Here is a 14,633-nt window from a genome sequence, read left to right as displayed (position 1 = left end):
TGTACTTTTCATTCTTTCAACTTTGCACCATCTTTTTGTAGGATGTTCATACGACTCTAAATTGGATTCCTCTAATGACTGCTATGCGGGAATTCCAGCACATCACCTCCAATGCTTTTGAAGGGTCCAGAACGCTGCCATTCAATTGATTTGTGGACTCTGAAAGAGAGACATTATTGGTCTTCTGTGGTGTCAGTCGGCGGTTGCATTCTATCAAGATTCCCCACCGTGCTCTTAAATAAATGCATGAATTGGTTCCGCTTTATCTGAAGAATACAATCAAGCCATATATCTCAAGAAGATCCCTTTGTTCCGTGAGTCTGCTGGTCTCATCCTTGCCACTTTCTAAATCCAAACTGTTAGGCGACAGTTAATTATCGGTTCAGGCCCCTACATTATGGAACACCCTTTAACTGTATATCCGATCTAACTAACTTGAGCACACAGGAGCTGTAAAAATCATTAGCATCCTTCATTTAATGCTTGGTTCCTCAAAGAGCTTAGGGACAATCCACTTTGCTGAGCTGCGCTTTCAAATGTATAAATTAAATCAAATCCCCTTAATGAACACCCCCTCTTACATAGATTACTCTCCCTTTCTTGACCGATTAGCCTAACACCCAGCCCGAACGTTTCCCTCACTTGTACATAGTCTTGAATTGTACCCCTTGTCCCTCTCGGCACTCTCGTTCCCAGGCTACCGTCTTGCACCCTTTCCCCTCTGCGCTCTCAAATATGGCAGAATTCTTTCTTTGCACATTACTTAACTGCTCCTGAGGTGGGATTGAACTTCTCAAAATCCACATATAAATACAGTTGTACCTGTGTGCAAATATCATTTTGTGAGCGTGCCTTTCTCTGCTTGTGTCTATGGCTGCTTGTGTTTTCGTTTGTACCTGTGTGTGTGCCCCTCAAGGGTGTGTGGTTTTTTGCCTGATGATTTTTCAGTTTTCTAAGATACTCTGAGCCTGTAATTTCTTTCACTGGCTGGGAGTCTCACACACAAAGGTAAACTGCTGACCATGCTCAGTGGCTCTTGTACCATTTGAAAGCGTCACATACCTGAACAATCATGATGCTCATTTTCAGAGAATGTGTGCCGCCATTCCATTAAAGCAATGACATGTCTGATCCACTCAATTGATATCACCCTCAAAGTGTTGGTGAAGAAAGTGCCCCAGGCCCCTAATACCAGCTGCAGCAGACTTGTCTGAGGGATCCAGGATCCGTTTGAAATAGTTGATTGCCATGCCTTGGTCCTAACTGGTCTTCTGTTGTTTTCTTCTCCACAGAAGTACAACTTCCCGATTAACTACACTCTTGGCGTCCCTCACATTCTGGTTTTCCGGAAGAGCAACATTACTCAGCTGCAGGTGAGCTATCAAGTCACTTGGATGACCACGGGACGTTAATTCTTTAGTGGCATCCTATTTGTCCTTGTTTACGGCATTTGCCTGTGCTTCACTGCAGGTCTTGAGGACTTTTCCGTCGCATCCTTTCGAACCCTCTGGGACTGTGCGTGTTAAGGTGTGGTCAATGAAGGGGATTTTCCTGTGACAATTATGTCTGAAAGGCTCCTGGGTGAATTAGGTTCACTTTTGTTTAGGGATCCTTCCTAACTGTGACACCAGGGACGTCAGCTATGTGCACGGGCCCAGCCTTTCGGCATCCAGAGGTTTGCTCCATTCGTTCATGTCTTCTCTTTCCTCTGAGGAGTCAGTATTCTTTCCGTTTTTGGTGTTAGGAGAGCTGTGTTGATCTATTTAGAGAGAACAGCTTTTCTTCATAAACCAAAGAGTCTTTTGTCGCTTTTGATTTGTCGATCCAGGGTAAGAAGGTTTCCGCTATGACTCTTAAGCAGATGGATAAGGTTCACAATTGCATTAATATATTGCTTGTTGGGTGAATCCCCTCAATTACTCCCTACAAATTGTTGCCATTGGGACAGTGCCCCAAACAGGATTACATTAGTAAATAGGAGACAACTCCTGCGAAGCTTTCTCTCCACTGGAATCTGTTCTGAGGATACCCAAACTGAAGGGAGCTGTTTTGTCCTAGCCTACTAACCTAAGATATGCCATCAATCCTACAGGCCCCATCCCAGAGCCTACTCTAGAAGAGAAACCCTTGCAGGTTTCCCACCTTGCATGTCCCTGCATATGCTCCCAAGTTAACTAGAGTGAAATGCGAACCCTGGTGGCAGCGTGATGCGTCTCTACAGAGTCCTGCCATGCTGTGGCAACCCAGCATGGACAATAGATTGGTAGCAAAAGTATTCTCCCCCCCCCTGTGATTTTAAACGGCTCTTGCTTTGCCTAGGCACACATGACGCACGCTCCATCCACAATTCTAGGCAGTGTAGACAGAGACATTCTGGGACTTGGAGTTCAGGGGGAACTGTTGCTGATATCCTAGCAAAATGTTGATGGGCATTTTGGGCGGCCTGGGTCTCCAGGAGTTGATATAAAGAGTGTCCCAACATCCACACTGGCTGATGGGATTTATTGGCGTAATGGTTATTGTGCTCATCCATGCAGAAAAGGAGAGCCTTGCTTTGAGTCCTTTACTTAAAGTTTGTTTTTTCTCCAAGTGTTGCCCCAATAAAGGATGGTGTAGCCACTATAATGTTTTTCCTTTTCGTTTTTGTGTTCCAGGGCTTCAGACGCCATTCCCTTATCATCGCCCTCCGAATCCCTGTCCGTACAAATATTTTCACACTGACCATGTTCAATGAAATGTGTCTCGCCCACATTGTGAATGGCGGACGTCCGAATCACTACCTCTTAAAACTGCCTGTACTCACCATGGGCAGGGTGGCGTGCCTTCCATTGTTGCTGTTGCAGAGCATCCATTTTAGGACATCCTCGGTTCTCCCCCTTAGTCCTACTCCGTAATCCTCATTTGTCCTCCTGAGTCTTCATCCTCACTCATCAGTCCTCACTCTTCACTTCCCCTTCTCACAGGTCAGTCCTCCTCGCTCATCATACACTGAACATTTTAGAACATTGTCATTCCTCTTCCTAACTTGCCATTGTTGTTGCTCATTCAACCTCGATCTCAGTCATCAGTTGTCCTCACTCCTTATACTTTAATGCTCCTCTTCACAACTCATGCATCTGTCATGGCCACTCCTCTTTAGTTATCATTCCTATTCGTCATTCATCATCCTGAGCCTCAGTTATCAGTCCAAGTCCTCAGTTCTAATCGTTTGTCATCGGTTCTAGTCTTTTCTCATCAGTCCTACTCGTCAGTCATCATATCTAGTCCTCTGTCATCCACCCTAGCCATCAGACATCACCCCTAGTCAACAGTCATCAGTCCTAGTCTGCAATCATCGATCCTAATGCTCGGTCCTAGTCCTCCATCATCATTTCTGATCCTTGGTCATCAGTCCTAACCCTCAGTCATGATCCTTAGTCTTGAATAATCATTCCTACTCCTCAGTCATCATTGCTACATCTGTCATCATTCCTAGCCATCAGTCCTAGTCCTCAGTTCCAGCCCTCAGTCCAACAACAATTTATAATTCTTAGTCATCAGTAATCATTCTTAGTCTTTAGTCATCAGTCCTATTCTTCGGTCTTCAGTCCTCATTCCTGTTACGCAGTCATTAGTCCTGGTCCGCAGTCAACCATTCTAGTCTCCAAGCATCATTCCTAATCCTCAATTATCCACCCTAGTCTACAGTTGTCAGTCCTAGTCACGGGTCATCAGTCCTACTCCTGAGTCATCGTTTCTAGTCCTCTGCAATCAATCCTACTCCATAGTAATTATTCCTAGTCATCAGTCCTAATCCTCAGCAATCATTTCTAGTTCGTAGACATCAGCCCTACTCCCCAGTCATCCATCTCTGTCCTCAGTCATCATTCTTACTCACCAGTCATCATTCCTCGTCCTTGGCCATCAGTCCTATTCCCCAGTCCTCATTCCTCCTTTATAGTCCCCAATCGTCAGCCCTATCCCGGAGTCATTATTCCCAGTCCTCCTTCGAAGCCACCATTCATCAGCCCGATTTAGGAGTCATTCTTCCCAGTCCTCAGTCCTAATCCTCAATCATCAGTCCCATGCCTCACTCCTCAGTTCTAGACCTCACTCAATAGTCCTACTCCCCAGTCATCATTCCTAATCCCCAATCGTAGTCCTCAGTCATCAGTCTTACTCTGCAGTCATCATTTCTAGTCATCAGTTATCCATTCCAGTCCTCAGGCATCATTCATAGTCCACAGCCATCTGTTTTAGGCACCAGTCACCAGTCCCACTCCTCACTCATCGTTCCTAGTCCTATGCCATCAATCCTATTTCTCAGTTGTCATTCCCTATAATAAATCCTAGTCCTCAGCCATAATTTCTAGTTCTTGGTCATCTGTCCTAGTACTCAGTCTTCAGTCATAATTCCTAGTCTTCAGTCATTGGCCCTACTCCTCTGTCATCATTTCCTGTCATAGTCCTCAGTTCTACCCCTGTCACCATTGTTAGTCCTCAGACATCATTCTTACTCATCAGTCACCAGTCCTAATCCCTTACCATTAGTTATACTCCTGAGTCCTCAATCCTTCTTCCTAGTCCCCAATCATCAGCCCTCTCCTGAGTCATTAGTACAAGTCTGCAGTCATCAGTCCCAACCCTCAATCATAAGTCCTGGTAGTCAGTCATCAGTCCTAGTCTTCCGTCATCAGTCCTACTCTCCACTCATCATTATTAGTCCTCCATCATCATTCCTAGTCCAGAGCCATCAGTCCTACTCCCCAGTCATGAATTCAAATTCTGAGTCCTCATTCTTACTCCTCAGTCACCAGCCCTAGTCTTCAGTCATCAGTTCTAGTCCGCAGTCACCACCCCTGCCACTGCATCACCCTGCTGCCCGCTCCTCCCTCTTTCTTCCCCTCCTCTCTGATTCCATCTTTTCTACACACCACTTCACCCTGATTGGTTGAAGTTAACCAATGAGCGCATCATTTTCCTTTGTGCACACTGTTAGAACACACATTTTAGGAGAGTGGAGTTTGCAGCACACAGCTTAGAAGGTAAGTGTTTAGCTAGCCTTTCCCTTGGAGGGAGCAGAGAGGGTGGGACTGGGAAGAGGGGTTAACAGCAGGCCTGCAGTGCACACACTGAACACCAATAAAGAAAACACTGAAATTGCCAAGCTGGGTCCCAGGCTTTCATGTTTTACATTGGCTGAAAGTCCTCTTATGGGAAAAGGTATTTTCTGTCGCTGACCGGATACTGCTCTTACGTAACATAGCAAAACCTTTCTCTCGTGCTATTTTCAGTTTGTTTTTCCTGTACTTGCCATCACTTTCTCTTTCAGATAATGAATGACAAATGTGTGCATGCACGTTTAGAGGAAGCAGAATGGTGTAGAGATGCACTTCCAAATTCCATGACTACGTATTATGGCTTGTCTCTGGCAACTCCTGTTGCTGAAAAGATGTACTCTGCCCACCCCTGGAGGCCCCCAAACGGAGGGGTAATCTAGGGATGTGCAGGTGCTTGTACCTACAAAGTGTTTTACCTCTCATCCTAACCCAATTCTAGTGGGCTATATCAATTTGCTGATTTTTCTTTAAGATAATGTGGGCTGTTCTGTTGATCCCAGATTATAATATTATTGGAATTGTTCTTTTATAACGCGCTTAATACCAGAGATTGGGTTCTAAGCTAGGGATCGGGATTCAAACCTGTGTTGTGCTGAGTTGTCTTGCTTCCAAGACAAATGCGTTGCCCCTGAGCTATCCCCCGATTGAAAAGCGAATATACCACCAAGCCTTCTTCTACAAAGTGTGCCAACAAGATCTTGGTCATACTTACAAGAATCATGGTGCATGCGGAGAGGTGGGATGGAGAAGAGTGAGTCACATGCCAATAGCATGGCCATTGAGTGGCCCATCCCTAGCTCACCGTGCCTCTCGCTGGCTTCTTCAAAATAATGCCTCAGTTTAGCATGTTTACATGGTGCAAGAAAGCAGGCACCTTGCATATCTGGGACTGGGGAAGTGTCAGCCACATCTCGGGAGCCTGCCAATAGACCAACCCTAGCCCAACTCACCATGCATTGACCTCTTTCTCAGATTGTATGTATGTATGTATGTTATTTAAAAACCTATAGAAACCTAGCTAGAAAGCAACAGAGTTCTCTATAATAGAGGGAGTGGTACATAGTGGGGGGAGCAAAGGGTCATCTTATAGGTCTTTGGCACTCACTTGTGGGTAAAGTGTTTCTGTAAGAGCAGAGTTTTCCGTTCCTTCCTAAATCACAAGAGAGAGGGAACGAGCCTGATGTTGGCAGGAAGGTTGTTCAGCACATCTGAGCATAGCAGGAGAATTGGCTATGGGTGTTGCATTGACCTATCTTTGCAGGGATGTAAATGGTGGATAAGGTGTCCTCAATATGGCTTTGGATCTCGTTGATTTGTTCTGTAAAGAACATTTTGATTGTGTTGAATTGCCCTATAGATTTGGGTACTGAAGGTTCTGGTAGAGGGCTGATGCTGTGTTTGACTGCCTTGAAGAGGTTCTGCTCTTGCTGGAGGCTTCTGATATGGATGCAGTTTAGTAATTTGCTGTGGCTGAGGCGAAGAGTGTTCTATTGGCTAATACAGAGGCTTTTCAAGGCGAAGAGTGCTTCTAGTAGTATCTTCTTTATTTCAGATGTTTTCTTGTTTGAGCCTGGCATGCTTACTCTCAGTAAGTTCTTGTGCATTCCAAGATGCTCATGGATTTGTTTGGTCACTTTGTAGTTTCAATGGTGCATGGGTCTTGAAGAGTTAGTTAATGTACGGTTGAGCTGGTTGAGAATGATGTTGACGTTGGATGAATAGTTAGTATGGAAGCATGGTTGTCGAGGTTTTCTTTTAAGGTGTCCAGGGGATGTTTTTGAATAAGCGCCAAGGTTTTTTTTTTGTTTCAGTTGCCCTCAATTGAAGGGTTTTTAGTGCTGCAGCTTGATATGTATGGCTGCGTGGTTGGCCCAGTCGAGTTGTAAAGGTGGGACATAGATGATGTCTGGAGATGCAGAGTTGTAGGTTGAGAGCGCTGGTTTTGGTGTTGTTAGGATCAGTGATGAGTTGTGTGATGTGGAGGGTGTGCTGGAGATTAAAGGGGGCTTGTTTGGCTTTCTTGATTACCGTATATTCCGGTGTATAAAATGACTTTTTAACCCAGAAAAATCTTCTCAAAAGTTGGGGGTCGTCTTATACACCGGGTGTTGTTTTTTATAGGGAGGGTATATCCCAAACCGTATATTTTAACTGGAAAAGTTGGGGGTCGTTTTATACGCCCAGTCGTCTTATACGCCGGAATATACGGTACTTGAGTTCTTGGCAGGTTGATTGTGAACATTTATGGAAGGGTTGACAGTTGTCAGTTGAGCTCTGTGATTTCATGAAGGTAGGCTTTATTACTCTGTGGCGGGTGGCAGACCAGGTAGCAGTTGCGGTGTGGGTGTCACGCTCGGCCGCCGTTGGTGGCTGTGGAGACGCTGGCGATGGGGCAGCCATTGATTCGGCCGTCACGCTGCCGGCGTCCGCATGTAGCGGTCTAGTCTTCCACCCCTCCTCTGCGGAGCCCATTTAACGTCATCCAACCCGGAAGCCCGCGCGTTGCAAGCTTCGCGTCAGGCCCCGGGTTGGTACGCTGCAGTTTTCCGTTCCGTGGCTGCTGCCACCGTTCTCTCCCTTTGCTTCTCTTCCCTTCTCATACCTTCTCCTTCCACTCCTCATTGCCTCCCACGTCCTTCACGTTCTTCCTCTCCCTCGTCTTGGCTAGCGTGTGTTTTTTCCCCGTGTACTCTCTCTGTGCCCGGTTCCCTGCTGGCTCTCCTCTTTGCTTAGCCGCTCTGCTTTCTGAAGTAGGTCCTCCTGCCTTTGCCCTGCCCAGTGGTCCTGCCAAGCTCTACTACAAGACCTGCAACAAGGGGTTTTTTGTGCCTGCTCGGCTTTTTCCCCTACACCGGTCTACCCCGGTTCGGGGGCCCCCTTTGCCCCGAGTTAGAGGGGCAGGGTGGCTTCCTCTCGGGGTAGGTCTTATCATCAGACAAGAGAGCAAGCGGTCTGGAGAAGGAGATTTGGAGCAGAACCGGAAGAGATACCCCCAGGTGAGCAGGAAGGAATTAAAGAAAGATGGGGAACAGGGGTGAAGTTGGAAGAAAGTAGGAGTTTATCTGACAGATTGCAACGCCAGGAAGCAACTATGGCCACCCCCGAACAAGTACAAGAGTTAGTGGCCGCAGTCCAGGCCTTGAACGTCGAATTACAGAATGTTAAGGCTGACAATCTAGCATTGAGACAGTTGATCACTTCTCGAGAACCCAGGGATCACGATTTGCCTCCCATGGCTTTGTCTACTGCCAAGTTTGACGGGACCCCGAAGCGCCTCAAAGAATTTCTGGAAGCATGTTCTATGTATTTCACGTTCAGACCAAGTTTGTTTTCAACTGATCACACCAAGGTGGGGTTTATGGTATCCAACATGACAGGGAACGCATTAGCATGGGTCACTCCCTTGGTGTCAAACAACGATCCTGTGATTAATAATTACGGTGGTTTTGTGACCTTATTGCGCCAGACCTTTGAACAAGCTGAGATTACTCATGTGGCAGCAGAAGAGCTATTGGACGTTCAACAGGGTTCCAGCGACCTGTTGACGTATATATCCACCTTTAAGCCCTTGGCTTCCACCGCAGGATGGCCAGAACAGGCCCAGTATACTGTATTCCGTCGTGGACTGAAGGAGGAGATAAAAGACGAACTGGCAAGAATAGCTCGTCCCACAACCCTGTCGGATTTGTTCTCCATAGTCACCCAGATTGAGTATCGTTTGAGCGAACGCAAGGCACAAAGAAAGAAGCATAAGTCCCCTGTCTCCCTTCCTCAAGGTACCCATTCCTTACCTTCTCTAGCTCACCCCAGCAACAAGGAAGAACCTATGCAAGTCGGGTCAGCCAGAACTCCATTGTCATCCGAAGAGAGAAGACGCCGTAGAGAATTGGGGCTTTGTATGTACTGTGGCTCGGATTCCCACCTGCTTCGAAATTGTCCCGAAGTACCGCCGAGACGGTCGGGAAACGAACGACCTCGGAACTAAAGGGGACGAGTGACCGAGGTCGGACTATTAGTCCCTATCTTACAGTGACGGTGGCTCCTCACCCAACCACACTGGACTTACGTCTCATGGCAGTTCCCATCCAATTGACTACCTCGACGGAGGTCCTTACCACCATGGCTCTGTTGGATTGTGGCGCTGCAGGAGTGTTTATGGATACTATGTGGGCACACAAACAAGGGCTCCCTCTTGTACAAAGGGAGGAAGTCCAGAAGGTTGAAGGAGTCGATGGTTCCCCGCTTTCGTCGGTTCCTATCACCCACTCCACAGAAACCATGACGGTTCGCATCCTCCACCATTCGGAACAGCTACAGTTTGACTTAATCCGAGCAGCGCATTTCCCAGTAATTCTTGGAATCCCCTGGTTGAGGATGCATAATCCGCTCATAGATTGGACACAGAACACTTTGGCCTTCACTTCCTCATTTTGTAAACACAATTGTGGACTCCATCCCTCAGAAGAGCCGGTACAGGTCCTTACTCCTCTACAAGAAGGGGTAAACGAGATTTGTAAGGTCCCTCCGGAATTGACTGAATTCTCGGACCTCTTCAAAGACAACTCGGTTTTGGAGCTACCCCCACATCGGCCGGAAGACTGTGCCATCGAGTTGCTGCCTGATGCCCTGGTGCCATTCAGTCGCATGTTCTCCTTGTCTCTTATGGAAAAGAGGGCCCTTCGCAAATATTTGGATTCCCATTTAGTTAATGGCCTTATTCGACCTTCCAAATCCCCGGCCGGTGCTTCTCTCTTCTTCATACCTAAGAAGGATTCTTCGGAGCTAAGGCCCTGTATTGATTATCGTGGCCTGAACAAGGTCACGGTTCGAGACCGTTACCCCATGCCCTTGATAGCAGACATTCTGGAAGCAGTCCAGGGTTCCACAATATTTTCTAAGTTGGACCTCCGTAGTGCTTATCATCTCCTACAAATTAGACATGGGGATGAATGGAAGACTGCCTTTCGGACCCCGTTTGGCCTTTTTGAGTATCGGGTGATGCCGTTCGGCCTAGTAAACGCACCCGCCATATTCCAGCGCTTTATGGATCGCCTGTTTTCCGATCTGTTGTATTGCAGTGTCATAGTTTATTTGGATGACATCTTGGTGTTCTCGAAGACCGACTCTGAACACGTGTGTCATCTTCAGACAGTATTCCAGCGTTTACGGTCGCAACAGCTATTGGTCAAGCTTGAGAAATGCCTCTTCTACCAGCCCTCTATTCCATACTTAGGATACATCTTCTCTCAGAAAGGAATCTCTATGGATCCGAGGAAGGTATCTGCCATCTTGGACTGGCCAGTTCCTGCATCCCTAAAGGACGTCCAACGGTTTCTGGGGTTAGCCAATTTCTATCGAAAATTTATCAATCATTTCTCACAGATCGTGCTTCCCATAACCGCCCTACTGAAGAAGGATGCCAAGCCCTTTCTTTGGTCGGAATCGGCCAACCAAGCCTTTATGGATCTGAAGAAAAGATTCTGCTCAGTGCCGATTCTGTCTCAACCGGATCAGGATCAGCCCTTCATAGTTGAGGCCGACGCCTCGGCCAACGCCTTGGGAGCTGTTCTCCTTCAACTTAAGGATGGCAAGGAACATCCGTTAGCCTATCTTTCTAAAACTCTTTCAACAAGCCAATGGAATTACTCTGTAATAGAAAAAGAACTTTTGGCTCTCAAGGTCGCTTGTGAAGAATGGAGACACCTACTACAAGGCGGGACCCATCCTTTCGTATTACGTACTGACCATAAGAACCTGAAGGTACTCAGAAGTATGGATTGTGTCAACTCAAGGCAGGCCCGTTGGGCACATTTCTTTAGCCAGTATGATTTCACTATAACGTACATACCAGGCACTCAGAATAGTCTGGCCGATGCTTTATCCAGAAGTCAGTCTTCCGAGTACCTCACACCTCCAGTCTGTAACCCTCTGTTTCCCCGAAGCAGGATTGTGGGATTAGTTTCTTCCTTCCTGCAAGAAATCAAGATGGTAACCAGACCGGACTTAGTCACCTCAGTACCTGGGAATCTACGTCCACAGATCCATTGGTCGGAAGGACTTTTGCTTGTCGGACAGCGTTTGTATGTTCCCTCCAAAACCCTACAGCGGAAGGTCCTGGTCTGGGGCCATAACCATGTGACCGCTGGACATAGAGGAGTTAAAGGAACTACAGAGTTGATCTCTCGCTCATTCTTTTGGCCATCGCTCTCCCAGGATGTGAGACATCACTGTAGAACATGTATGGTGTGCGCACGGAATAAGAATACAACCCGCAAACCATATGGGTTATTGACGCAACCAGAATTACCCAACAGACCGTGGTCTCAGATTTCTAAGGACTTCATTGTAGACCTGCCTTTATCCCAGGGTTCGACCTGTCTCATGGTTGCCATAGACACGTTTACTAAACTGGCGCATTTTTCTGCACTACAAGGAATACCGTCTGCCGCTCAGATGGCAGAAGTTTTTCTTAGGGACATATTCAGACTCCATGGTCTTCCCGATAAAATCATCTCTGACAGAAGTAGTCAATATACATCTCGATTTTGGGGAGCCCTATGCCACCGACTAGGGATAGAAAGGGCTTTATCATCTGGCTTCCACCCCCAGACCAATGGTCAGACGGAGCGACTTAACGCCTCCCTCGAGCAGTACCTTAGGTGTTACATCAACAAGAATCAGGACAATTGGGTTAGCCTTCTGCCCACAGCAGAATTCGCATACAATAACGCAGTACATTCGGCGACGGGTCTTAGCCCTTTTTTTCTGTTCTTATGGGTTTCACCCTCGTAGTATACTTCCTGTTTTTTCCTCACCCTCTAATATACCCACTATTGAATCTACCTTGGATCATGTAACGGCCGCATACTCTACCGCTCAACGGAGTTTGGCGGCCGCTAGGCACAAGTATAAGGTTTTTTCTGATAGGGCTCGCTTGCCCTGCCCTGATTGGAAGAAGGGTGATCGGGTTTGGTTATCAACCAGATTCTTGTCTAGATGGGTGCATTCGACCAAATTGACCCCCCGATTTGTAGGGCCTTATAAGATCATCAAGAAGATCAATCCAGTTGCTTATAAATTACAGCTTCCACAGTCCATGCACCGGGTACACCCGGTCTTTCACTCTTCCCTCCTCCGTCCTGTTGATCCCCACATTTCAGTTAAGAAGGCTACAGGGCTGTCTAGTTATGCCAAATCCCTGCCCGAAGAATACGAAGTATCGGCCATCCGTGATTCCAGATATCGCAGGGGCAGGTTGGAATACCTGGTTTCCTGGAAGAACTACCCCAGTTCCGAGGACTCCTGGGAGCCTAATTCCTATATTCATGCACCCAGACTAGTCAGGAGTTTTCACCGGGCTCATCCGGGTAAGCCCGGGGGGATCGGCTCTGGAGGGGGGCATACTGTCACGCTCGGCCGCCGTTGGCGGCTGTGGAGACGCTGGCGATGGGGCGGCCATTGATTCGGCCGTCACGCTGCCGGCGTCCAGCATGTAGCGGTCTAGTCTTCCGCCCCTCCTCTGCGGAGCCCATTTAACGTCATCCAACCCTTCGCGTCAGGCTCCGGGTGGGTACGCTGCAGTTTTCCGTTCTGTGGCTGCTGCCACCGTTCTCTCCCTTTGCTTCTCTTCCCTTCTCATACCTTCTCCTTCCACTCCTCATTGCCTCCCACGTCCTTCTCGTTCTTCCTCTCCCTCGTCTTGGCTAGCGTGTGTTTTTTCCCCGTGCACTCTCTCTGTGCCCGGTTCCCTGCTGGCTCTGCTCTTTGCTTAGCCGCTCTGCTTTCTGAAGTAGGTCCTCCTGCCTTTGCCCTGCCCAGTGGTCCTGCCAAGCTCTACTACAAGACCTGCAACAAGGGTTTTTTGTGCCTGCTCGGCTTTTTCCCCTACACCGGTCTACCCCAGTTCGGGGGCCCCCTTTGCCCCGAGTTAGAGGGGCAGGGTGGCTTCCTCTCGGGGTAGGTCTTATCATCAGACAAGAGAGCAAGCGGTCTGGAGAAGGAGATTTGGAGCAGAACCGGAAGAGATACCCCCAGGTGAGCAGGAAGGAATTAAAGAAAGACGGGGAACAGGGGTGAAGTTGGGAGAAAGTAGGAGTTTATCTGACAGTGGGAGAGTGTAAAGTGACATGCCAGGAACTCCATAGATTTGAGGAGTTAGAGGTCATGGAGCTTGCAGAGCCTGCATGTGCATGAAGTCTTGTGGATGATTGCGAGGCCATCGCTGGATTTAAGAGTAGCATTTTTACTGAGTTTTAGAATGCAGATACCTTGGGTATCGAGGACCAGGGAAGGATCAGTCACATGTCAGGAGTCTGACAAATGACTGGCCTATCCCCAGCCCAAAAAAGTCTGTCTGATTATCACTATACCCCATTTTATAGAGTTTAACAATGCAGAGCCTCTTGGATATCTGGGAAAATGTCAGTCCATTGGCAGGCTTCTCCAGCCAGCTCTATACATAGGAAAGGTTTGCATTTTTAAACCCAGTCCAACGGAGCTATGGTGATAAGCTGAGACTTTATTTTGAAGAGGCCAACTGCTAGTCGAGTTGAGCTGGGGGATGATTTAGTCCATTGGGAGGCTAATGCGAGAATTGATTTATTTTAAAAATACTGATAGGAAAGTTGGGCTACGACATGGCAGGTTCTGACCAGCAGCGGAGGCAGCTTTTGGTGCCAGAGGGGGCGAATAATAGGGTACCAGCGGGAGGCTGTGGGGGCTGACTGGGCACCAGTGGGGTGCAGGGGGGCAGCCACCCCCACCCCTCCCCTGGCTCCGCTGCTGGTTCTGACATGCAATAGATGCCAAGGCGCAGATACTAAAGGGGTGCTATTTCTCCAGACTAGGCTCCAGTGAAAAGGGACAAAGGGGATTTAAAGAGGACGATGCCAGCACTGGTGGGCTGAGACAGGGTCCATCAAAAGAGAAGTTTCTAAACAGTGAGGGACGCTGCCGAAGCTTGACATATTTAAGGGTTCTGCATTTCCAAATTCATTAACACTAGCAGGACCTTTAAGGCCATTTAGGCTGGGCAGGGCGAGTCCATGGCAATAAAAGGAGCTGTTATTACCAAGTGTAATGATTCTCCATTACTAGATCTCAGCTGGACAAAGGCCTTGATAGGCACCAAACGTGCTGGGTTATCTTACCGGCAGGATTGATCTCTGTGAAGTGCACAGGGTATCGCCCTCTTCATGGAACACATTTCTGCCTTGGTCTACAAGCATAGGTAGCTATGAAGGGAATCCATTGTATTTGCAGGGGCGGGAGGGGTTAGGCGATGTGTTGTGTCTGGACGTTGCTCTGAACCTTCTAGGATATTTCTCACAAGCGATGATCTACTAATAGAAAAATCGACTCAACCTTGGTATAATCTCCACCTCAGATTGGGAAATACTTAGATGCATTAGTTTGGAGGGAGTTCTCTGTTGCAGCAAAGGATGTAAGGTCCAAGAAAGGTTGGCAATTAGTGAATTCCGGTCCCATTTATTGTAATAGCAAAGTCCACGTTGAAACAATTATCAAGGACCATGA

General features: G+C 47.7%; 1 protein-coding gene across 3 annotated transcripts in view; it reads left to right on the top strand.

The window, feature by feature from the left end:
• Positions 1 to 14,633, top strand: part of IL34 (interleukin 34) — a 353,106-nt gene that overhangs the window by 197,432 nt on the left and 141,041 nt on the right. For 2 of the 3 annotated variants that reach the window (XM_069654923.1, XM_069654908.1), the window contains exon 3: positions 1,293 to 1,373. The exons of the other annotated variant lie outside the window; for it this stretch is intronic. In XM_069654923.1, coding sequence (XP_069511024.1) covers positions 1,293 to 1,373 — 81 coding nt within the window. The remainder of the gene's footprint in view (positions 1 to 1,292; positions 1,374 to 14,633) is intronic. 3 annotated transcript variants of the gene reach the window in all.

Source organism: Ambystoma mexicanum, chromosome 1p (genome assembly GCF_040938575.1).
Source record: "Ambystoma mexicanum isolate Mex_15411 chromosome 1p, UKY_AmexF1_1, whole genome shotgun sequence".
Lineage (NCBI taxonomy): Eukaryota > Metazoa > Chordata > Amphibia > Caudata > Ambystomatidae > Ambystoma > Ambystoma mexicanum.
The sequence above is the reverse complement of the archived record's forward strand: the minus strand, read 5'-3'. Positions and strand labels throughout refer to the sequence as shown.